Source organism: Varanus komodoensis, unplaced genomic scaffold (genome assembly GCF_004798865.1).
Source record: "Varanus komodoensis strain SLA01 unplaced genomic scaffold, ASM479886v1 scaffold1, whole genome shotgun sequence".
NCBI lineage: Eukaryota > Metazoa > Chordata > Lepidosauria > Squamata > Varanidae > Varanus > Varanus komodoensis.
In genome coordinates, this window is record NW_025335268.1 from 124,703,773 (window position 1) to 124,730,347 (window position 26,575).

The 26,575-nt window shown below is 43.2% G+C and overlaps 1 protein-coding gene across 8 annotated transcripts in view; it reads right to left on the reverse strand.

Moving 5' to 3' along the window:
• The window catches only part of GRM4 (glutamate metabotropic receptor 4), a 325,286-nt gene that overhangs the window by 72,302 nt on the left and 226,409 nt on the right, over positions 1-26,575 (reverse strand). For all 8 annotated transcript variants that reach the window (XM_044444316.1, XM_044444358.1, XM_044444332.1 and 5 more), the window contains one exon: positions 19,960-20,100. In XM_044444316.1, the coding sequence (XP_044300251.1) occupies positions 19,960-20,100 (141 nt within the window). The remainder of the gene's footprint in view (positions 1-19,959; positions 20,101-26,575) is intronic.

Consider the following 26,575-nt stretch of genomic DNA (forward strand, 5'->3'; position numbering starts at 1 on the left):
ACTGTAAGCCGCCCCGAGGCTTAGGCAAATGGGGCGGCATATGAGCCCCCGCTAAATAAATAAATAAATAAATAAATATTGCTCAGATGAACCTCCAGCCCATAGAGCTTAAGATGAGTGAGGAATCCAACTGGGGGCAGGATGATCTGATGGGTTTGCATGATTTGGCCCCTGATTTCAGTTGCCAGGGCTACGCATTGCTGACTTTCCATGGTGGAAGTCCAGCTCATGGACTTCTGTAGAGACTGGACCTGCTTCTCACTCACAACACACCATTCAGATAGATTTGTCCAATCCTGAGGAGGTGGTGGTGGAGCAAATGAGGGCAAGGAGAGAGCAGGAGTTCACTGATTCAACGCAGCCTCGTGAAGTTTCCCAGAGTGTGAGAATCTGCCTGCTTTGGAAGGATTTTCAGATGGGGGGAGCAGATGCAAGACCCAGTCCTTGACACATTAAGGAATGCAAGAAGTGCATTACACAATTAGAGTATATCCTTCATTTCTACCTTCCAGCCCTCAAGCAGCAGCAGAGCAGTCAGAAGCTTACTGAAAGGAAGGCACAGAGTGGAAACATCCAGTTTGGATTCAGCTCTTTACATAGGCAGATGCCTCTTCCTCAACTTGAGTAGAATGCTGTTTAGTGTTCATATTGTTCTGTAATCCATTAAATTTCAGTAAAAGAATTGTATTTCAGAGGGTTCATCTTGAGTTTGATAAAGGAAAAGAGAGGAAGGACCAGCTCATGACAATGAGGGGCCCCAATTCACACATGTGCAAAAGAACATGTTAAAGAAATGGGCACAAATTGTGCTACTTGAACAAATTGGGCTAGCGTGATTTGCACACATGGTGTGATCTGTACAATCAGAACCAACTTCTAGTGCAGTTCAGCATGTCATATAAGGTAGTTGAAACTTTCAAGTTCCAAATTGTCCTAGTCCAATTTGCACAAAATCATCTGCAAATTTTTGTAGCACTTTAAAAAATGCACAGTTCACAGTCACAGACAAGACCCAAGCTGGCCTGCTTCCAATCATCAGATTGGAAGGAGAAGGAAAGCTGTAAGGCTCAAATGAGTTGGATTTCCCAGCACTGGCACATCTCCACATGGGACCTGATCTGGTCATGGGAATTCACCAACTGGTCCATGGGTACTTTGACTTTTTCCATGCACTTGCCCCCTGTCCAAGACTTGTCCCCAGGAGAGGACAGGGGCTCCAGGAAGGGAATGGGAATTCCCCTCTTATCATGGACTGGGACATGGAGAGGGGGTTGGGAAACAATTGAGGGGCCCCAATTCACACAAAGGAACATGTTAAAGCACTGTGTACAGATTGTGCAACTTGAACAAACTGGGCCAGCATGATTTGTGAGCTGTATAAATCTTACCAACTCTGATCCCAGTTGGGAAGGCAACCAGCACATCAAGGCTATGCTGCACCCTCCCTTATTCGTGGAAGTTACGCTGTGGGCAAGGGATCTCTGGGACATGAGGCAGTGTCCATGCCCTTTGCAGCTGTGAAGAGGCTGGGTGAAAGACTTTGTCCCCACACCTCAATTCCCTTCCCCTCCCCTACATTTATGTCCACCAGTTTCTGTTATGTCCGCAGAAAGGATTTTGAGAGCGAGGCTAGGAAAGTCCTTGGAGAGGTGTAGTACTAGACTACACTGCCCAATGAACTGATTCACCAAAAGACAGCTCCACATGTTCCCATCTTTCTAATTCAAGCAGTAGCCTCACCCAAAGGCTCTTTCAATACCGAGAGAGAGCCATTTGTTTTCACCCTTTGTGGGATGATAGCACGCTGTTTGCCAAAAGGCTATGGGAAAAAACTGCAGCATGTGAAAGAGTCCGGCAGCATTCAGCCCACTGGTAAAAACAAAAGGCCTTCTGCAGCCGTATTCCCTCTTAGCTAAAAGACATGTGAGTCCAGCACAAATGCCAGCTAGAGAAGCTTGGCTCCCTCATACAAGCCGTGGGCCATGTCCTCAGCTGCGGATAATCTCCATGGCTACATTGCAAAGAGTGGACTTCTGCTGCCATCAACAGAGGCGTTGGTGGGCAAGGGCCAAGAAAATCCTACTATCGAGGGCCAATTTGAAATGGGATTTCCTTATTTCAACTTGCATTTATTAAGATATATTATTTATACCACAACATCACTGTGCAAGCCTCTTTACTGACTGATGTAAGCAAAACAAGAGGCTCCTATTCAGAGCTCACAAGCAGTGATTTACAAGCAGCGTGTTTGTTTGCAAATGTTGTGAACATGTCCTGATCACAGCCCTGAATGTAAATAGGTGCAGGAGCATATACTGTCCAAAAATGTTTGCACTTTCCAAAGATATTTACATTCAAAAATGCATGTGGGGTTTGCACGTTTGGGTGTGTTCTTTAAAACTGTGCATTTTCCCCAATCAAAGGAAATGAAATGAAAGGAGAGTGCAACCAAATGTGACAAATGAGGAGCGCGAGCTTCAGGATGATGTTGAGAGAATCTGGCAATCATGTTCACCCATCCCTACACTCAATATACATGTTGTGGTTGACAGCACAGTTAAGGAAGGAGAAGGGGAGACATGGGGCAATGGAAGCAGCTTCACATCCTCAGCCTGAATTGAACTGAGGATAAGGGAAAGGGCATTGAGTCGCAGGTTTTCCTTAAAGCAGGGTTCTTGAGGAGGATGCAAGGCAGTGGCTCTTCTACTGTGGGAAAGGGGATGGAAAATGGGTAGATAACTCCATTTGGACCCTTCTCCTGTGGCCTGTAAGCTGCTGAATTTCAATGCCATGGGTCAAAACCAGCTCACTCAAATCTGGCTGGTTTTCCCCATATGGCCATGTCCCCTTCTGCTGCCCCCTTCCTCTGATCACTGGTAGTTAAGGTGGTTTCCCAGCTTTTGCATTTTTCTCCCATTTGAAAAGCTTGAAATCCTGCTCCTAAAGCTTAGCGAGTAGCAATAAGAGCACTACATTAAAATATGCTGGGATTTGGAGTACCTTTGGTATTTTTGTCCTGCCTTTTTGGATTTTGGCCCTGTTCATCACTGGAATGTGGCTCCTGAGAGCATCTCCAAAATGGAATTTGACCTTCAGGCTGAGAGATGTTCTTTGCTCCTGCTTTATGCTGACTCGAAAGACTTTTTAAAAATCTAAGCTTTTTATTGATGTTAATATTTTTCCATTTTTATTGTAAGCCACCTTATGAGGGCTTGTCTCCAAAATAAGGGGAGGAAAAGAAGGAGGAGGCACATTGATAAACTTGGAGGATCAAAGCCCGCTGCCAGATTTATGAGTCACAAGGCAAGAACATAAAGGAGAGCCATTTCCAGTGGTGATGGCTTTGAAGGTTTGGATGAAGAATTCTCACTTAGAGAACATTGGTAAGTCAGTGTAAAGCCACAAGGTCTGCATGATGAGAAAGATGGAGGTCTAGGCAAAGCTGAAAGGACTGAGGAGTGACAAAAGAAGGCTGAAGGAAAGAGGGCTGCAGCAGTGAAAGTCCCGGATGGCCAGAGGGTCAGCTAGAGTTTTAGTGAAGGAAAGGTTTATGTAATGCAGAAAAGAACAAACTGCTGTGATTTGGCAATGAATTGAATATGAGGGGAAAGGAAAGGGCTTCATGCATGGTTAACAGGATGGATGTGATGCTGTCAAGGAGACAGAGAGTAATTGAAGGGAAGAAGGCTTGGGAGGAAAGATGAGCAGTTCCATCTTACATATCTTGAGTCACAGATAGTGACAGGAAATCATATTATGCCATCAAAACAGGTGGAAGACAGGAGGGTTCTTGCTTCCTACCCATTACTGAAGGCTCAAAAGAGAGTTGGGCCATCTCACTGCACCTTTGGCAACCAATACAGACATGACCTGAATACATCTTGGGCTTATTCCATTAAATGGAGACTATCTGATAGGCACAATGTCACAGCACAACTCTTTCCAAACCTTCAAAACCCACACAAGAGAACATCCACTTTACCAAGAAGTGGCATCCATTTGCTTTTGCTTTGGATAGGAAGATGGCTAAGGTGGAATCTATAATGCAGTAAATGTCGACAGTGTCATGGTTGTGAATTTTGAAATGCAGATACTCGTCAGGACAGTTCCCATAACCAAATCTCAGAAAGGAAACTACAAAAACAGAACATTGTGTTGATCCTTATCTACAAATCAGTTCCAGTAGTTTTTATCTATAGCAGAAGCAGGTCATTGTAACACTCATAGGATGGAATTGCTCATTCAGGGTTAAGCCACCATGAAACGGTTTGCATTACAACAAAGCATGGGAGAAAAAGACGGTTCTTATTTACAGATTCTCTTTTTTTGCCCTCAGTCTTAAGTTCAATTTGTTCCAAACTTTGAGCCTTTTATAAAGATTGTGTGAAAATCTTTATATGAAATATAAAATCCATATGTATTTTACATGATTTGTCCTAATATATGGCTTTTTGTATGCAGTTTTGCATAATGTACACATTTTGCTAATAATTTTCATCATGTAGTGCATTTTAACCTTAATTTCACTAATATACATGTTTTGAAGTACACATTTCCCTAAAATGTGCATTTTTGTATGAGAGACCTCTACTGATAAATTTGAAGAACTGCATATTTTGAAAGATAATGAAATTTTGGCTGACATAGTGATTCAAGAGTTAGGTAAATTTGCATTAAAATATAAACTGAATGAATTCTCTCTCTCTCTCTCTTTCACACACAGAGAGAGAGAGGGGGGGGGAGAGAGCACGTGAGTCATATGCTTAATAAGTACAATGATATCTCACAACAGTATATTGTGGCTGGGAAAATCCATTCATTCCCCTCTCATACAACTAGATTCAAATGGAGCAAGGAAACCAGAGGGGTGGGTGGCAGATGATGTCATTCTCCTACTAATCAAAAGGTCTGGCACTTCAACCTTGTGAGCCTTGGTTCCATCACAAAACTTTGCCTCTGCTTACAAAGATCCCTTTCCAAGACTTTGTGAAATATTTATTTATTTATTATTTATTTATTCAAACATTTTTATGCCGCCCCATTCGCTGAAGCCTCGGGGCAGCTTACAACAAATAAGTTAAATAACATTTTAAAATATATACATTAAAATAAATTACAAATATACAATATAAAATAAGCCGCCCTGGCCAGAAAAATTCAATAATATTAACATTTAAAATGCTGCTTGAATAAAAAGGTCTTCACCTGGTGCCGAAAAACAAATAATGACGGCGCCAGGCGGACCTCTCTGGGGAGCGCATTCCATAACTTAGGCGCCACCGCTGAGAAAGCCCTCCTCCGAGTAGCCACCCTCCTAATTTCTTTCACGGAGGGCTCCCGGAGAAGGGCCTCTCCCGCCGATCTCAGAGGGCGACTGGGCATATATGGATGTAAGCGCTCCTTCAGGTAACCAGGACCCAAGCCGTTTAGGGCTATATAGGTCATCACCAACACCTTGAATTGGGCCCGGACTTCAATGGGAAGCCAGTGAAGCTGACGGAGAACTGGAGTCATGTGAGCATAATGTCCAGTCCTCGTCAGCAACCTGGCAGCTCTATTTTGAACCAATTGAAGTATCCGGACCGTCTTCAAGGGTAGCCCCACGTAGAGCGTGTTACAGAAGTCAAGACGGGAAGTCACCAGCACATGTGTCACTGTCGCCAGGCAGTCGTACTCCAGGTAGGGGCGCAGCTGATAAATCAGCCGAAGCTGGAGGAAAGCGCTCCTCACCGCTGCTGTTACTTGAGCTTCCAATGAAAGCTCAGGGTCGAGGAGCACTCCCAAGCTGCGGACCTTGTCCCTAAGAGGGAGTGCAACCCCGTTCAGGACAAGGTTCAATTCACCCTCTCCGAAGCCCGATCCACCAACCAACAGGACCTCCGTCTTGTCTGGATTGAGCTTCAGTTTATTGGCCCTCATCCAGCCCATTACCTCGGCCAGGCACCGGTTCAGTACAGCCACTGCCTCACCTGGATTGGTGGAAAACGAGAGGTAGAGCTGGGTATCATCAGCGTACTGATGGTTCCGCAGCCCACACCTCCTGATGACCTCTCCCAGCGGTTTCATGTAGATGTTGAACAGCAAAGGGGACAAAATGGACCCCTGCGGTACTCCATGGCATAGCTGCCATGGCGCAGAGCCATAGTGCCCCAGCACCACCTTCTGGAATCGGCCATTGAGATAGGAGCGAAACCACTGCAAAGCAGTGCCTCCGACCCCCAATCCTGCAAGCCTATCCAGAAGGATACCATGGTCGATGGTATCGAAAGCCGCTGAGAGGTCCAGGAGAACCAACAGGGATGCACTCCCCCTGTCCTTCTCCCTGCACAGGTCATCGTACAGGGCGACCAGGGCAGATTCAGTACTGTACCCGGGTCTGAAGCTGGACTGCAATGGGGCCAGATAATCTGTTTCATCCAAGAGTGCTTGGAGTTGTCCCACCACCACCTGCTCTAACATCTTGCCCAGAAATAAAACAGAAGAAGCTTGAGACATCCTGCTGTTGATCAGCAGCACCAAAAACTGGATCCCATGCAGGAAACGGTGACATTGCAGCCTACAGTATAGCTCCAACCTATACTTTAACAGACCTTTAGGCAGAGTTTTGCTATAAGAATTGAAATTCAGAGCACTAAAGGGAAACACCAAAGGTCAAGACCATTCCCCAGAATGGAGGAAGTATTTCCAGTAACCCTCTGGGAAACAAAATCAGCACGTTCCATCTGGCTGCATTATTTATTTCAATCTGCACCACAATAATATGCTACTTCCCCCCGTCTATTTGGTAAGCAAACGTTGCTCAGACAAATGTGGGGATAAAATATTTGCTGACAAATTCAGATAATTTAAAGACACTGTTTGGATTGCTGAATTTCACCTGTCTCTGCAAAAGCAATGCTCTTAAAATATGCTCATTTACTGCTATGTTATCATTACGATGGAGAGTTCAGCATCTGGCAGCAAATGGTATTAGAGCCAGTGGGTCACTCTGCATCACCAGGGATTTCCAGAGGATGCTAGTGCCAATATTCTTCTTAATGAGTAAGTTGTCCAATTCATGCATGTGAATATATAATGCATGTATCACGTAAGCACAGAACACAAAAAGTGGAGCCACAGTTATAATGAGGCAAGAAGGAAAGCTGAAAACCCCCTAGTGAATCTATGGCAGCAAGGTTTGAAGTGGGCATATCCTGGTTCAGTAGACTAGCTGTGGCTCCTTGGTGGCAAGGTAAAGAGGCTAATGGGAAAAGGTGGAGGAGGAGAGGACGTGAATGGTTTCCTCTCAGCATGGTTGCTCAAATTTGGAAGAATTTGTGCTCCTGTCTCCCTCATAACAGTGTACTGTGTATAGTGATGGTCAGACTTCAGACTAGGAACAGGAGAACCAGAAATGTTTGGTATCCAGCCTCCACTTAATTCCAGTTTTGTGCACCTTGATCCCAATTTTGTTGGTGAACTGTTTTTCTTTTCTTCCCAGTGGGAAAAGTACTCTCATTTTCTTTCACATTTGCTTCATTAAAATCTCTCATTCTTTCTGTCTCATTTAGGGTGAAATGCACACATTTTGGTAAGTTCGTACACATACACACACCCCAACACAATTTTCACCTATCCCTAGTCCAGAGGTTTATCTGATGCAAACTGAAGAAAGAACACTTGACATGAATCACCATTTCACATGGGAGCTAAATATGGATCTGCTTTCATTCGGTGTTATATCCATGAGCACTACAACTGATCCAACAGAGAAGGCTCTGATTCTTCTCTGTGCCATCGTCAGCATCACCAAGACAAGTGTTCTGACCTCCCATCATTCTTTGCAAAGGTGCAAATGCTAATGCACAGCGCAAGGCAAAAAAAAAAAAGAAAAAGAAAAAGTCATAGTCATAGTCATTGTCTTCTCCTCACATGCCGACATTATTTTTCTCACTGCCTCCAAAAGGAAAATAAAAAGCACAAATTCCCTCTCAGAAACTCTAAATGATAGGCCATTTTACCAGGCTTGACACAGGGCTCCACATCTGATTTCATGCCAGAAAAAACAACATCCTTCATGGTAAGCCCAGGAAAGAGCCATCATTAACTAAGCAGGTTTTACAAGGGCATGTGACACTGCAGCAGTCTAGGTGAACGCTTAGGAACAATCTGCTCCACTGTAAATATTAATCATCATGGATGTTGTAAGGGCAGTCATGGGCATCTCAACACCCTACTGGCCCCTCTCAGCTTCCATATAGGTACCTCTTTCATCTTTCGCCACTTGTAGCCTTGCACTGCCTTCTACTTCTGCACAATTTGAGTCACTGCTCACAGAGAAATGATAAGCCCTTTTGGCCATATTGTTTACAGACTCCCCCCCCACACACACACACACACTTTTCTCTATCCTTGCCAAGTTAGGATATCTGTTCTTGCTTCTCATGTCATGGACTAGAGTCCAGAAAAGCACATTCCACAATGAATGTGGCATAAATACACTAATCTTTTAGCTGCTACATTGTCTGGGGTGTTTTTCCTATAACAGATTATCATTGCCAATCCTCAGGAATTCCTTTGGGACAAGCATTCAGTGAAACCTGAAACAGCAGACATGGGCTTGGGACATTAACTCCAAGATCTCACAGAAAGCCAGTTCCTATCTCATACTTTTCAAGGGATGCTATGTTAAAAGAGACCTTGTAAGTTTAGATACATAAACAAACAACATCTGAGGATGTTTCCATATGGAAAGCTCCTTTTGACTAACGCTCAAAAGGCATTGTGGAGTTATTCTTTTTCTATTTGTTGTTTTGTTCTTTGTTGTTTCTCCCTTTTCTGGTCAGATGAAAGAAGTCATGGGAAAAAACAGGGTGCCTACAAATTGAAGAAGATGGGGATTATATCTCAGAACCCCCACCCCATAAATGTCATAAAGAAAAGCAACTGTGCAATAAAAGCTTTGTCAGGAAGCACTCTCAATACATTCCCTGTAACTTTGCCAAGGCGATATCATCACCAGGTTTTGTTCTTTGATCTCAGCATTGACAACAGCTTCCAAAATCAACTTTCAAGCAAATCTTTGGAACTCCCTGAATTGTAGGAAGGTACAAGCATGGGATTGTGTGCATTCACAACTCACACATTTATGTCTGACTGTATGAGTGCGTGTGTGCACACACACACCCCAGTGACCTGAGATGAACAATGATGAAAGGCAACTCTGGACCCAATTTTTCATCTATCGATTTTGGACCATTCACGGGGGGGGGGGGGACTGTACCCACAAATTGTGAGAAGGGGTGAGAAACTTTAAAAAATGAGGCTGAGGGTTTGTGCAATTTGCATTGCTATTTTTGTTTCCTGTTGGCTCCTTGCACCTTGCACCCCATCCCACCGCTGGAGATTTTCTGAAAAGCTCCCTCAAGGGCATGGGCAGGACTTCCTCCCTTGCAGCTTTCTGGTGCTGCTCCTTGTTGAGTGCCTGAAAGCTGATTTCTTCTTGCTGTTGTTAAAAGGACTGAAAACAAGAACAAAGCAAAAGCATCTTGCTCAGCCTTCAGGTACTCGGCAGGGAATGGCACTGAGAAAATTGTGGCTAAGTTCTTTAAGGGGATTGCCAAGGGCCTGCAAGAAGCAAATACAGATCTGAATTAAAATGGTAAAAGGAAGAGAACATACACGCTTCAGCCTTATTGTAAGCACTGGAGCATTGCTGCCTGAGAAATTTCTCCAAAATTCTCAGCATCCCTGGGAAAGAGGAAGAAAAATGAGTGTCTCTTTCTTAGGGAAGCAAAAAGGTTTCAAAAGGGTAGGCAGAGTTTTGGCACAGCATTAGGAGAAAGAGAGTGAGAAAACATTGTCAAGTTCACCCGGGATTCATTCTCTCTCTCTCTCTCTCTCTCTCTCTCTCTCTCTCTCTCTCTCTCTCTCACACACACACACACACACACACACAGAGAGAGAGAGAGAGAGAGAGAGAGAGAGAGAGAGAGAGAGAGAGAGAGAGAGAGAGAGAGAGAGATCCTCATTTTAATAGAAAATAATCCATTAAGATACTTGCCTAAACAGGCTTGGTAGGTTGATGCTTCCTTTTCTCTTTAATGGGTAGCATCTGGTATCTTTGAATGTGGAGATGTCCTTGGCCCTTCCATTCTATGTAGTGCATTTTATTGCATTGGAAAGCATGACTCCTCTTTATTTCCTAAACCACTGTGATAAATCTGGACAGAAGCCAAATGTATTCCTGTGTTTGTAGACATGTAAATTTATTTATCTACTTACTTCATTTTTATACCGCCCAATAGCTGAAGCTCTCTGGGCGGTTAACAAATGATTACTTAAACAAATGATTACATACACTTTGAAAAAATTCTGCCCATCTGGAAGCCTCAAGAAATAAAATTAGGAGAAAGAAGAAAATAATGGCAATAGCTACATCTAACCTATTTTGGGAATGCAGTTCGGCACCATGAATAGCACCAACAAAGCTTTAAAAAAGTGGCAATGAATAAGGTGCTCTACTGATACAGGACTCACCAGCATTCCTTCCTTGATTGATTGATTGATTGATTGATGGATTGATTTCATTGCTTTCATCCACAAAAAAACTGAGTTTGCTGCTATCAGCTTAAAAGGGTACAAATGGTAGTTTTTTACAGTGATCTATATCTGAGCAGTGCAAATTCAATTTTCTTTCCTTGCAACTTTGACTGTCCCCCATTGTACCTCACCCTTGAACCCGTGAATGTTTCTGTAATAACTATGCCCTTTACGTTCTGCTGCAGTTGCATGTAAGTCATCACCATCCCCTCTATCTCTGAAGTTCAAGCAGTGAGTGCTGATGCTTGTGGAGCCAAAATGGCAAACCCAAGCATCAGAGGGAGATATTTGGGGAAATTCCAAAGTTTGGAAAGTAAAAAAAGGGGAAAAAATTGAGCAGTGCTAAGCATGCTCAGTGGCCACAGAACACTGTCTGACAGACAACTGGGGAAACAAAATGGAAAACTGGATGGTTGAGGGAATGGAATGGAGTGTGGCTGACCAACTGGAATACTGAAGCACTCCATCTTGCTACTTCTTAGTTTCAAGATAATTTGAGATCAGAGGCTTCCCCTTGCAGTCAGTGAATCTGAGAAGTCTGTGATTCTACAGCACAGAGCTTCAGCATCACAGGGGTGTAGTTTACAAGAGAATGACTGTTATCCAGTGTTTACTCCCATTTAAGTGAGTAAAGGTTTGTATCAACCTAAGGAAGAGGGACCACAAGGCAATCAAACTGGTCAGTCCTAGAGGAGATCAACCCTGACTGCTCTTTAGAAGGCCAGATCCTGAAGATGAAACTGAAATACTTTGGCCACCTAACGAGAAGGAAGGACTCCCTGGAGAAGAGCCTAATGCTGGGAACAATAGATGGCAAAAGAAGGAGGGGACGGCAGAAAATGAGGTGGCTAGATGGAGTCACTGAAGCAGTTGGTATGAGCTTAAGTGGACTCCGGGGGATGGTGGAAGACAGGAAGGCCTGGAGGAATGTTGTCCATGGGGTCGGACACAAGTTCGCGACTAACAACAACAACAACAAAGGAAGAGGGTAAGTGCTTAGAGATGCTGACATCAAGAAGGAACCTTATATCCAAAAAGCCGTGCAGCCACTCATCATAACAATCAAATGACTTGGTCTTGCAACAAGCATGCAAGCTTCTGCTCAGTTCCACACAAGCCCCCCAAAAATAGAGGAATTCTGATAGCAGACAGTGCACAACCTACAGCCTGGCCACATCTTCTCTGCCTGAAAGCTCAGACACCTTTATCTGTCTTCCTCCAGAGGAAGGCAGGCAGTAAATCTCCCCCATCTTTCAGTAAGCATGTCACCTGCAACCATCACCTCAACCACATGGCTGTCAACAAGACAAATTTCCTGCATGTGTTGTTTATTGCTCTAATCCCTCCCAGTCTGTTTTAGCTGAAAACAGCTGAAAATACCGATGACCACACCATCACAGCAAGAATGGACCAGTAGCTAACACACACACACACACCTTTTCTTTACAAAATAAAATGAGCAAAAAAATGAAAATATTTCCAGCTGAGCCACTTAACCACAAAGCTTAGCAATCCTGACTTGTTTTTCAAACCTCTGTAAGTTCATTGAATATTGTATCTGAATGAATTCAATTCATTGGAGATCTGTTTTGCAGAGGTCCATTATCAAAACTTGCATCCTCAGGTAGCTGCTGGGGCCCCAGCTCCACAGCAGGACCCACAAGTACTCATGCCTACCTTAGTCCCCTTGTGCCAAATGCCTGTGTTTATGAGCCATCCTTTTAGACTTTTCTACAATGCCCTATCATGGGCAACATGGGAGATTTAATATGCTAACTTGCAGCTGTGAGAAAACATGCAAACAGGACCCCCAAAGATAAGCGATCACCAGATGGCCATTTGCCAAGGGCCTCTGAAACCTGAAATTGTCTGCGGGCTTTTCCTCATGTATTTCTGTGTTTTAATATAATCCCACCACTTTAGGATAGGAGAGCAAAGGATGTACCAAACAAAGCACACTCAACAGGTAGTAGCATCTAAAATGTTGCTCAAAGCATGAAAGGTGGACCAAGCATCCATAATGAAAGATTGATATGTGCAGTGACAGACCAGATCAGAGGGACCGGATTCTGCTTCTGCCTACAGCACAAAAATTATGTCCATACACAGCCTCATTGTGACAGATTTCCCAATTAGAATATGTATTTGTAAAAAACATGTTCAAGAATAGACTTACAAGTGAACGTATGCAAAACTGACATGGACCTGGAAGTGACGGATCCATTCCTTGTTTGAGGGACACAAAGAACCCATAAGCTAGACTGAGAACGGCCAAATGTGGTTCTTCCCCATCCTGTCTCCTGAACCTTGGGCATGCTGTTCAACATCTATAGACTAGACGGATCAGCTTCTTCTGCCAAACTGGATCACTGCCGCATCTAACATCCACTGGCAAGGTGTTTCTGAATCATGTAAGGATGAGTAGAAGGAAGAGAGGTATGTAAAGGATGGGACTGACATTTTCCCTTCAGCTCACCCAACATTTCAGGCCTGAGGAAACCATTGCACTACACTGTCCATCGAGAAAGTGCCTGTTCAACATTCCCAGGTCCACATAGTTTTTCCTGCCAACATAAGACTGTCAGTGCTGTGCCTTACAGAGTAAAGCAGAGTTTCATACCAGTGAAGCATAAGTAACATTTGATTTTTACATTGTGGGGGAGGAAGGAGGCTACATATTAGCAAGGGAGGAGAAACGGGCCCCGTTAAGTGTATGACCAATGCCAAGGATAGCAGGGGAGATCAGAGCACAGGGGAGATAAAAGGGGCTCCCTCCTCCTCCTCCTACCCCCTCTCCCAGATCCCGATGCAGCCGCTTCTGATGTAAAGCGACAGAAGCCCTGGTGCTGGGCACCTCTTGCCTCAAGCACCAATTAAAATATTTCACTTCATAAAAATCTCTAGCCACATGGGAAATACAGTGCAAAATTGTTGTTCAAGGGAGGGGGGAGACCCCAGAGAGATTGGCTGCCATGTAAATGATAGCAAGTCTTCAAGCCACAAGTACAGAAAGTGACTGGGACCGCTGCTTTAACTCTGTGTTGTCACATCCACTCACTCTCTTTTCTGGACGTGGTGCCTTTGTGCAATTCATGGGTGCTACAGCAGCTCAAAGGAGAGCAACAGGGACAGAGAAACATACCTAGACCATTTCCTCAGCTTCCTCCTTTCTTGCTCCCCCACTGAGAAGAGATTTAGATGACAAATTAGATGCTTAAAGGCCACCTCTGCATTGCTTGCAAACTCTTGGAGAAGACAGGTCCAGGCCCAGGGACTATCAGGGACAATCAACTTGATACTTCCACAGGTTATTTTTATTTAAGACGAGTGTAAACCACAACAAAATGCTGCAGGGTAGAATGGTCCTGTTCAGGGTTACAGATGGTCAGTCATGACTTCCAACAGGAAACTCCATTCTGTTCTCTTCTCCCAGTTTTCTGTTATGTTCGCCCATCAACTCACAGCCACTGAGCATCCTCATTGAACTGTTTGAGGACTCTAGACCCCTTTAGGTTTGTTTCTATTTGTACCTCTGCAAACCTTAGCATTATCCCAAGCCTGCTGATACCTCCTGACTTGTGTGGATAGTTTCATTTTGGCCACATAAGAATTAGTACCTGGGGAATTCATTTCCATCTTTCAGTAAACAATTTCCATAGTTTCTCTGCAGCCAACACCTTTCACTGCAAGGCACAGAAGAGACCAGATTTTATTTGTTAAACAGAAACTTCTCTATAGATTGGTAGATCTTGTTATGCTGAGGTACACTAAAGTAGTGGTGACAGTGCAGGGACTGAGGATGGGATAGAAAATTCTTTGGGAGGTGAAAGGAAGCCAGCCAGAAAAGTAATGGAATGAAATATATTTGGAGTCAACACTTACAAAACAAATTGGACAAGGAAGCATCCATGCCTTCTGCATAAAGCACTACTCACGCCTTCCTTCTGTTTATTTGATTCAGGATAACCCATCTCAGTCCAGATCTTGGAGCAGATAACAATAGTGCAATTATTCCATCTTTCTTTCCTTGTCCAGTTTGAATAAAAATGAAATCATGCAGGTTTGAGCTTTAGAAAGACTCCAAAGGAAGAGAATTCCAAAATTGAAAGGCACCTATTGAGAACACCTCTCTTGTATACTGTTACATTTCTGACTTGACACATATGTGGTATTTTTAAGATAACTTTCTTAAATACATGTACATAATATGAGTAAGAAGGGGGAAGTATAACATCACAGACTGCAGCTCGGTTTATATGATCCCCCCTTACACACACACACACACACACACACACACACACTGCTCTTATTCTGGCTCTGACAATTATGTATTTTTAGTTTAGGAGTGAGGGATTTGCAATAAAGTTCATTGCTCCTATTTTCTTGAGACTATGTTTGTTCAATGGGAGTTTGACCATGTATCTAGAAATATGAAAAGTATCTTTATGATCAGGGATGTATGATAATTTTAATTTTATTTCGATTCACCTTTTTATAAGAATTTGTCCATGTTCACAACTCCTAAGCAAACTCATTTTTCAGAAAAATCTCATAATCCTGAGTTTGTGATGGCATTTGAAAAAAAAAAATCCATATGAACACTTCAATTTCATTCTGCTTCCTGGGATAACCAGAATCCCCCTAGCTTACATTCTTTTCTGTAAAGGTACATATAAGTAATCATACAGAGCTGTTCTTCAACGACATTATCTAAAAGCTCCCCAAAATTCAGCCTCCTGACTTTTTTGTGTATGTTTTTTCCACCTATTTACTAAAGCATGCATACAAGACCCTCAAATCTCTATAAGAACAGTTTATAGAATGGAGATACTTTTATACCCCAAATAATAGGCTTGAAACAAAACAATTAACATTTTAGTACAGGTCATCTTGGTCTCTTTTGAAAGCTAATATTTTTAGCTGAAATCTCCAGCAAATAGAAGCACAATTGAAGAAAAAAATTTTATGCTGATTTAAAGACAGTAGGTTACACTACTGTCATACTGAGAATAGTTATGTTATTAAACCTTAAATTACCTGTACTTGCTAACAGATGAAATCCATTCTTTTGCTGACGGAAGCCACCTGGGGGAAAATCTGGCCACACAAAAGCCCTTCATATGTGGCATATGCTATGCCTGAGGCACCCTTCTCTGGGGTAACAAAATTACCTCAGATGCAACTAATGCTAGGTTTGTTTGTTTAACATATGGTTATAAAATGTTGGAAAAATAACTTTGGAAAAAATAAACAGTTTACACATTAGTCAGTGGGGGGAAATACAGATTTGGGTGTGCTCTTTTAAAATGTATATTCTAAAATGTGTATATTCTAAAATGTGTATTTTCTCATTCAGTCAACAAAAGCTTGCAGCTGGGAATAGAAATGAGACAAACCAAGCAATGAAATAGAGCTACGAGACCAGTGTGGTGTGGTGATGTTGGACCAGGACCTGGAAGTCCTGGGCTCTAATCCCTGCTTAGTCATGAAGCTCACTAGGTGACTTTGGGCCAGTCGCTCATTCTCAGGCTAACTTATCTCACAGGGTGGTTGTTGTGAGAATAAAATGGAGTGGAGGAGAGCTATGTGAGACACCTTGGGTTCCTCACAAGAGGAAAAAAGCCAGGATATGAATATAATGTAATGACGACAACCCCCTGGAGAACTTGAAGGTGAAGCTTGGAGAATTCTGAGGTCAGATCTGAGCCTTGCAGATTCTCCTGTCCGTAATCACAGTGAGACGTGTGTGTCAAGTACCTGAGCTCCCACCAGTGGCTGAGGGACACGTTCTAGTGGCTGCACTTATACTTGTATTCACAGTTACAGTCAAGTACCACTGTGTGCAAAAGCAACATGGTTTCTCTTCCTATGGTAGCTTTTATGTCGATTCAACATAATAGACACGCCAACATTCCCAGCTGGAGGCAACACACTAAATGCTGAGTAGGTCCCAAGAAGAAGGAACTTGAATGCTTTCCTACTGTCAGTTCCTTTTTCAGGGAAGAATCAAAAGCAGCAACAAAGCAATGAAGAGAGATATTGGGCTGATCTGAAAGTTGCTGTTAGAGGAAACCAAACAAAACATTTTTTAAAGCTGCCCCGAGTTATATGAATGTCTTGAATATTTTATACAATCATTGAGTGGGGGCCGGGGTACATTTCCATTGCATTGCATTCCTCTCCACTATGCCACTTTAGAACCTGTTCGAATGCAGCTTTAAATAAATCATTTCAATTGTATTTTCTCAGGGGAGCAAGGGAGAGGCGAGGGATACTACAGAGGGAAGATGTGACTTATGCTGTGAATGTGAAATGAAAATTTCTGAAAAACTGAGGGAGAAATTAGCATTGCATGGAGAAGGGAACAGTGCTAAACAGTTCAGGGGGGAACTAATGCAGAGGAGGGAGGTACATGTGCAGAAATGGCAGAAGTGGGGAGAGAGTAGGAAAAGGGCCCCGGGGGGCCTGGAGAATGTTCCCAGTAGTAGTTAAGTGAGTTAAATAAGTGCTATTTAACAGTCACAAAGAGGATGAGGTATTTCATTGTCTTGTCTGTTTATTTCTGCAGTATCTTCTCCAGGCAGGGCTGTTATCAGAGACTGGTGTGGAAGGGCACCCGCTGAGACCCATAGCTCATCAAGGACCCCACTGCTAGGACCATCTGCTTCTCCCAGTGAGTGCTGTGATTGTTCTTAGGTACTCTTCCCACTGTCCTGCACTCCTGCCCTTTTCCTCTGGCCAAGTCAGTGAATGAGGGTGGCAAAAAAGACTCTGTCTCCCCAGCAAACTGCAGCAGTGAGGAGGAGCAGAGCAGCTGGTGGCAAAGGTGTCCAGGCAATGGTGGATCCACCTTGAAGAGGGAGTCTCACTGAGGGTGTCTCGCCCAAGACAATGTAGTGTAGCTAGTTGAAGGACTGTAGCCGACCACTGCTCTTGGCATGTTTGCCAAGGTCAGCATGGCTTGAATAGCAGAGATGGCAGTTTTGGGAGATCTGGCAGAAGCACAGGCCTTTAAAGCACTCTCAGGGACTCTGCCCACAGGCTCCCAGGCAGATCAGGAGACTGGGAAAGGGCCAGGAGGGGTCGAAGAAGAGGGAGAAGAAGAGGGGCTGCCTAGCCTGCATCCTGACCCCATGACAAGCCAGTGGGAGAGAGGAGCTGCCCAGTTAGAGGGCTTGTGCTGATCTCGCCACTTGACCCTTCCACAGTGGTGACCACCCTGCGGGCAAGCCTGAGAGTTACTGAAAGGGAAGGGTTTTGGAGAGAAGACACTAGTTTGAGTTCAACAATCAGTAGGGGTATCTTCCAGCTTACTAGAGAGCTTTTAGATTACTTTCTCTGGTAGCTGTGAAAAGTCAATGAAGATCTGCTTTGCAAAGAGCCTGTCTGGTTTTGAAGCTTAAAGAGAGGGCCAAGCTTACGACAGCTAGGGCTGGACCTTAGACTCAAGGTCCAGGTCCCTATCACCCAGCAGGCCATGATAGCCCCCAGCTAATGGGGTTAGTGGCCAACAGGGGCTGTGTCACCATCTGCACCTGTACAGCTAATGCTCCTACTTTCTTCTTAACTTGAGTTAGGGATATATATGATTACAGAACTTCATTCTATCATTTTTACTCCAAAAGTATATTATCTTTTCCACAACAAAATGTTACTCTTTTCCCTAGGAAAAGGTATTTAGGATTAGAACAGCAGACATAAACTCAATTTTATTCCTGTAGTCACTATTCTGTTTGCTGTAACACGTGAGCAATGTAGGGCTTAGGAGGACGAAAATGTTTGAGCTAATTGAAGTTCTCAAAGTTCTTCCTCATTTTGATTTCTTTCATTCTCATCCCCACCCATCCCCTACATCAGCAAAAAATACGCATTTTAAAATAGTAACTCAGCAAGTTACCCACAAATTAGTAAACTAGTTGTGAAGTATGAAGTGGCAGGAAGGAGAAAGAAGAAATGCTAGTGGTGGGCTTCACAACTGAAGTAATATACACAACCTTCTAAAGGACTCCTCAAAAATAATGAAGTCCAGGGTCTTAAATGACTTAGAGGCACCATTGGCTCACAGTCTCTCCAAAATCTGGAGGTGGCAATGTCTTAGAACCTCCAGCATATACTTTATCCCCCTCTCAAACTGGCAGATGAATCTTTCTTCAACACTGATAATGCAACAACATCCTTTACTGGATCTGGAGATGGCAGGATAGCCTAGGAGGGTGCAGAGAAAGCCACATGGTGCACAGTTCTTCTCTTCCAACCTCTTACTTCCACCTACCAAAATTGAGGCAATTTTTTCACCCTGCTTAATGGCTAAGTTAGATCAATATAAAGCAATGCTCATGTTCTACAGTCTGGAAGGGGGTTGGGTCAACAGAACTTCTAATGTGCTAGGGAAGATATACAGGGCCACCTTAGTCTTGTTGCTGGATAAACCTGTTCTTCCATTCTGTTCATTACCTCCCACTGCTGCAAAATATATTTGTCTTAGATAAGACACAGTATGAACTAAGATTTGTCAGGAGATGGATTGATCTGACCCCAGTTCTAGAAGATAGCAATCTTTCCAAGTTGTAAGAACCATGTGAATCAGCTGCCTGATAAATTTTTGCTCTTGAATATACTCTGCTACTCCTGGGCTGCTGCTTTCCCTCAGTCTCAAGGAACAGCAACAGTGGATATAGTGCTTTCAAGTGTTCTAACGTATTGCAGTGTTGTAGGCTTTATTGCATAACTGTAAGGCAGGTCAGTAATATCATCATCTCCGAACATGCTCAGGGGGAAGGAGGGGGGTGGATGCCAAGCTTGACAGAAATGAACTCACCTAGTGAACTCACGGCAAAGTGAAGATCAAACCATGGATGGACATCTTCATTCATAGCTCTGTTACTTAGTCACTCTGATACACCAGCTCAATGCTTTTTTATCCCAGTCCCAACTTTATCATCTTTATCCCAGTTGACTTTGCTTCAGACTATTACCTAATTTCCTGAACTTAACCACCAAGGCCCTTCCTCTGCTAATACAGAGAACGTTGGCTGTGTTATTAAGTTGATGCTATAAGAAGGATATTGTTGAGCATTCTTTCTACTCATCAAACAGCTCCAGGGAATCTCACAAAGAACCCAAATTTCATATATGGTCCATGAAAGCAACTAGTATCTTTAATGGGAACATCTGTCTCATTCTAGAGAACATTCTAAAGAAATGAGAATTACCTGTAAGCCCCAACATGGAAGATGCTCACAGTCTAAAGCTCAGTTGGGTAATGGACTTCTGCTATGTTACCTTGGAATTTAATCTGACAACATATCGGCCAGATAGCACCACCGCTCCCATGCTCTGCCCCTTCCATATCCCTCCCACCCACTAACAGCATCTTACTTGTACACTTCTTGATGGTGCTTCCTTTCTTGAGAGCATGGCGGCTCAGCTTGCAGTGGAAGTTATCCTCCCAAAATTCAGCAAACCAAATGTTTCGACGGTTATTGTCCAGTGTCCTACTGGAGAAATAGCGGTCAAAACCTGATGGAAGAAACAGATAATGGAAATATGACATCTTGAAGTCAAAATAGATGGGACCTGCTGCACCAGAAACATTCTTGATGGAGGGGACTAGTGAATTGTGTGTTAACAGGGCAGAGTTTTGTATGGAAACAGAACTAGTAGTTCAAAACTCATTGTCTTTGAATCTTTCAGCTGCACACAAATATATAGCCTGAACATGTATTTAGACAATATGCACTGTAGATTTGAGTGCCCATCCATACATAGCTGAATTTTAATATTGCTAATAAAACAACAACAATTAGTGTTGCTATTCTTCTTATTATTATTCATGATAATAAAATAATAGAAAAGAAAGAATTCTGAGCCAGAGTCTCAATTCATTTAATGATACATTTCAGTTATAAATTTATTTATATAGTTAGTTCCTATACCACCAATAGCCAAACTTCTCTGGGCAGTGTAAAAAAGGCAATCAAATACAATGAAATGCAATTTAAAATATAAATAACAGCAAAAACATTGTAACATTTCACTAAGATTTAAAAACAGATTTTAACAACTGAAGCAACTAAGACAAGCCCATACTACTAGGCCTACAAAAAGCAACCAAGAATACCCTCCACCTTCCCCCACATGGTATTTGGTATATGCTGTAGGAAATGGAAATGGTTAGACGATCTAACTTTCTTGACAAGAACTTTAACAGGAGCAAAATTACAGCTAGGTATATGTGGGCTGATTCACATGGCCATTTTTGAGTTGATTGATTTGCTATATACAGTCAGTCTCTTAATTCTCACTTAGTAATAGGACTGTTGTATCCTGTGAAATGCTGCTTTGTTTGAAACACGAGTGAAATGGTTCACATTCTCATCCAAGGTGAACTGCTATTCAGGCTTTGTGCAGAGCCAAACCCACTTCGACTTAGGAATGGGCTGTTCAGACCATTGCATGTGTGGGTGCGTGGGTGGGCAGGGAAATACAGTATCATATCCCACATAAATGACACAAAATCCTGCCAGCTGTACGGTGTCTGATCAGGACATTCTGTAGCATCCTTTGTTCTAGATGCAGAGTCATGATAATACCAAACTGTGAAAGTCTAATTCAATGTCCTGCACTGAATCAAGATCTCCTGTATCACAGAGCTCCCACCTGATCATATATGCCCGACCGCCCTTTGAGATCTGCAGGAGGGTCCCTTCTCCGGGAACCCTCCATGAAAGAAATTAGGAGAGTAAGTACCCGGAGGAGGGCTTTCTCTGCGGTGGCGCCCAACCTATGGAATTCACTCCCCAAAGAGGTCCGCCTGGCACCGTCGTTACTGGTTTTTCGGCGCCAGGTAAAGACCTTTTTATTTAAACATCATTTCAATTGTTAAAACATATGATCTGGCCTGGGCAACTTCTTCTTCCTTCTCTTTCTCCTCCTATATTTTTATTTTATACTGATAATTTTAATTTTGTATTTGTAAATCAATGTATCTTTTGTATTTTTATATTTAATGGTAATTTATTATGTACTATTGTATTTCAATGTATTTTATCATGTTGTAAGCCGCCCCGAGGTTTCGGCAAGGGGCGGCATAGAAATGTAATAATAATAATAATAATAATAATAATAATAATAATAATAATAATAATAAAAATAATAATCAGTTTACTTCATCCAGATTCTAATGATAACTGGAACAACTGAAATGTATGATGGCAGAGGACATATAGATGTCTCAAGAAGAAAAAAAATGTTTGGCCATCAATAAGGAAGGCCAAACCTTCCAGGATCAACACGAATCAGCATGACAGAGGGAAACGTGGTAACAATCAATGGGAGAGATTCTAAATATGAATGGAAAAAATGTATAGGAAGCATGTCAGGGTTTAATGTTTCAAGATCCTACAAAAGTTATTAGCCCTTTCTGTTCCTACTTTTCACAGATATATTCCTGTAATTCTGAAGGAAAACTAGAAGGCAAGAGAGCAAAGACTGCAGAGGAAGGACCTATATTCTTCAAAGACATCAGTCTCTCTGTAGACCAGCACTACAGCTGATGAGGGCCCTAGAACAAAATCAAAAGAGGGCTCTTAAAGCTTTCACTTTTCATGCCATCATATGACCACATCCAAACCAGGGCCCAACCCATCAGTTGGTGAGGAAGCTTGATGAGGAACACTTTGCACGTTCATTCTAGCCTCTCTCTAGTGCATCTCCCTTGTAGCATTTCTGAGAAGAGAAAACTATGCTATACTGACTGGATTTGCATGACATGACAACCTAAGATGGCTTATAAACCATGCTGCCTTGTTGTGTCATGAGAACCTGGCATAAACTTGACAGGGTGACTTTTTTTGGTTTGTAAGACACCCTGAGAAGCCATGATGTGCAGTAGATTTGTTTGACCCTTGTCAGTCTGTCCTGTCATTCAAAGCCAGACAAAATAACCCATTGTGGGTCAAGCCCTACCATAACCACACTGCTTGGCAGGAATAGCAAGAATGTATTAGCATTCACTGCTGAGTGAGTGCCCCAAAGTGACCAAGCAGCACTTGGAGGTAACGTCAGAAGCTTTCTACCACTGCACACTGCAAGCTGGCAGTAGTAATTGTGGCTCTCCAAGCCCATACAACCACCATGAGCTCTTTCCAGGTCATGATGAGGGGTAGAGATGACTACAGCTGGCTTGACAGCTAACTGATGCTATCATGAGTCCCCTGCCCCCTGCTGCCACACTACCATGAGCCCTTTCAGCCTTCCACAGCAATGTGGGATGGCAAACACTGTTCTCCTGCTGTCCAACTCAGGGGCAACTCAGGGCACAACCTGAGTTGGCCTCACAAGTGAGTGCCAACCATCCCTGCTGTCCAGTTCCCCTACTCTTTGCTGCCACTGTGAGTTGCTTTGAGCTCCCTGAGATGGCAGGGAAGGGAGCAAATCTCAGTGCTCCTGTGATGCACTGTGGGATACCCAAGGGTAGACCAAGTAGAAGGAGGTGGGCAAGGAGGTACTGAGTACCAGGAGAAAGCCCACACTGCAAGTCTAGTTTCTTCAAGGCCAAGGTCAAAACTTTCTGAGCCCCCAGGGCAAAATGAGTGCACAAATTTGGTTCACAAGTTTAGCGTGCTGGACTAGCCCTGGGGGACCTGGATCCAAACCCGAATGCAACCCAGAAGCTTCTTAAATGACCCTGAGCCAGTCACCAACTCTTATCTAAACCTATCCCACAAGGTAACTGGACAAAATGGTAAATGGGATTATGTGCACTGCCATGACAGCCTTGGAGAAAAGGTGGGGGGAAATTAATGAAATGAAATGCAGTAAAATGCAACATTTCTTACTCTGTAAGGAAATTTGGGGTGTGGGGGAAGCTGAAACTCGGGCAGGTGAGAATATAAAAAGTAAGCATTAGGTTAACCCTAATCTGAAAGTGATATAAATGCAAAAGGCATGTGTTCAGGCTTAGGGCACAGGCCTGTTGCTCTTTTGGCAGATGCCCACATGCCCCTGAGCTTGGAGCTTATGAGCATCCAGTGCAAAGAGCCATCTGTTACCACCAGGCCTTGACCTCTGCATTTTATTGAGAAGTCCATTGTTGGGTGTCTGGATTTGGGGCCAGTGAGGAGGCGGGAAGGAGACTGGGGCATTGATTGGAATCAGTGCAACACCGTGGGCCCAGCCTCCTCCTCCTCACCCCCGCACACCCCTCCTCCCACCGCAAGGCTCTGTTGCAACCTTGGAGATGGGCAGCCAGCATGTTTCTTTCCGCTCCAGTTGTGTGAAGGTTAGGCAAGGGAATCGCCTCCAGACTTTGAGTAGCAAGGTCAGGGGACTTTGGTGCTCAGTTTGCAGAAAATCCTGTGATCTCCCAAGCAATGCTAGAATACCCTAGGATTGAACTCTTAGTTACCCACCACTGTTGCTGGATTTTTTTCCTTTTTCAACACTAAGCCATGTCTTCCTCAGAGGCCCCTAGCCAAAGATCAAATCATGCTTTTTGTGCCTCCCAAGTCTAGACCCACCTGTGCCCCACAGTCTAAAATAAGTTGACAGCGAAGCAAAAGGAAGTGTGGGAAACATCACTTTTGAAAGGAAAGCCAAGGCACATGGCAGGCTCTGTGACTTCATAAAGCTAAGATGCTTTAAGCCAATCTCTTGTTAGTTCCCACAATACCAAAGGCTTAATTAACTGTGCACATTTCCAACCCACAGAACACAAACCTAATTTCCTTAGGATAAGTGGATGTCAGAGGGGGGTAAGGTACAGACAGGAAGGATGGTGACTCTCCATCTCTCCCTCTAGGGTTCTGTCTCACGTAACCTTATTAATGGAATGGATCCTTTAATGGGCTTGGGGCACTTGACAGCTCTTTCTCTTCTAATGAATGACACCTCTACAAATAAAGCTAGAGCTATGCTGTGAGCTACGCCAACAATGCAGGAACACAGATGTACTTTTGGTCAAGTAGATAAAAACCATACTAATGATGAGCTAAAGACTCATCAGCATGATTGCTTGTGAGTGTCAGCAAACCTCTAAGGGCTTCTTGCATTCTCTGGTCCTGACCCTTTGCTCCTCCCTGCAGGCTACTCAGCTTTTGTATTACATGGTTGCAGCCCTTCTGGCCACCATTGGCTTATTTCCCTGATGTCATAACAAGACCTGCTGGGCCTCGCCCGACGCAGCTTGTTGGGGCTCCTGAATCCCCCAAATCTTCATTCTGCATTCTGTGAGTGGCTTATGTAAAACTGAAGCCCTCTTATGTGTCTGGGATTGTTTGAAGTTCATGGCCTTTCAAAAGACACCTTACTGCTGCACAGATCAATTCAATTGTCTCAACGTTTTTGGATGAAAGGCAGACAGACACTCGGTGCTTATATGAATGACAGTGCACAGAGAAACCAGTTTTCTTCCGAGCATAGGGCGTTTTTTCTTCTTGATGAACAGGCTATGAAAGCAGCTGGTTGAAATGGGAAGCAAAGCAGGAGCTACCTGGGAAGACATAGCTTTATGGGAGAAGCCAGAAACACATGGCCTTCCCGAGTCACTGGACTACAATTGCCATCAGTCCTAGACTGCACTCACAGAGAAGACAGACAATGAAAACTGCAGTCCAACAATCTGTAAAAGTCTGCATAGTCTCCATCCCTGCCATTACGATTCAGCAAGAGAATTTCAGCATGCTCTTAGGTCACTGTGCAATATATTCCCATTACATCCATCACTCACAGAGCCAAAGTATTTACATGCTTGCCAAACAGTTAGATTAGGGAAGGTGTGAGAGATTGTTGAAGAACTCCAGAAGGAATAATAGGATGGTCTAAAATATTGACAATGCACAGACAGTCAAAACTGGGGTGGGAGAACGTGTGAGAAATGAGAGATGCGCAGATGTGTTTATTTCTGGCCCATGTAATTTGTGCATGTTTTAACCCATAGTTATATTCTCTTTCTACATTAATTGGCCTTTTAAACAGATCTGAAGGTACACATTTCAATTTGTATTTTGGTACATATAAGCTGTAGAGTACAGCATCCTGTGGATTGATAAATTCAAATCTGCATATTAGTTCAAGAAGAACAGTTCAGCTCATTCCATATAGGGATCTGCTTAGCTGTAAATCTTCAGGCATGCCTACATGATGCATTTTTGCAAGGGAAGTAGTCCACCGAGAACTTCTAACTAGGCTTCCATTGTTTCAATAAGGTGTGCACAGAATAATTTCTTGGTGGACTGTGCCCACTAACAGTCTGAGAATCAATGATGATATCCAGGTGATATTTGAACACTCATCAGAAGAAGTATTTGACCTTTGAGGAAGCTTTAAATAAATGCCCCAGGCATTATAAAGGCATCAAAGAAAACATAGCTTTCAGTAAAATACATGCATACCATATAATATATAGCAAATTGTTTCTACTGCACAAATTCTATAGCTAGATTCAGTTAAGAATACAGTAAAAGAAGAAGGGAAAGGTTTTCCTAGGAAATAAAGCTTTTTTAAGACATGGAAAAGTACTTGTAATAAGAGCCAAACAAAGAAGCGGAGGGACATGCTAAGCAATAGTGGAGGTATATTTGCCACAGAGCACTGCAAAGCTCTTCTGAAACTGTGACCTATTTATCTAAGTGCTGGGATGGAAACTTTACCCTTCTACCAATCTAGCCTTAAGAGTGGCCTACAAATGTGAAAGGATAAAATGCATATATAAAAAAAAATGAAGAATGTATGGAGACGAGCACTGGACATTAAGGAAGTAGCCAGAATGAAGTTATAAAAACTTCAATAGACAGCTAATTCAAACACAAAAGGAAATGTAAGGGGGACTGCAGGAGAGATATCTGGACAATCAGTGCTTTGTTTATATCTTTATTACCCAGTACATCTCGTCTGTCCTCCATCACAGAACTCAAGACAGTGTGCCAGATTCCCAGATATCACCCATCTGGGCATTGACCAGACCCCAAACTGCTTGGTTTCAGAAGATGTCCTC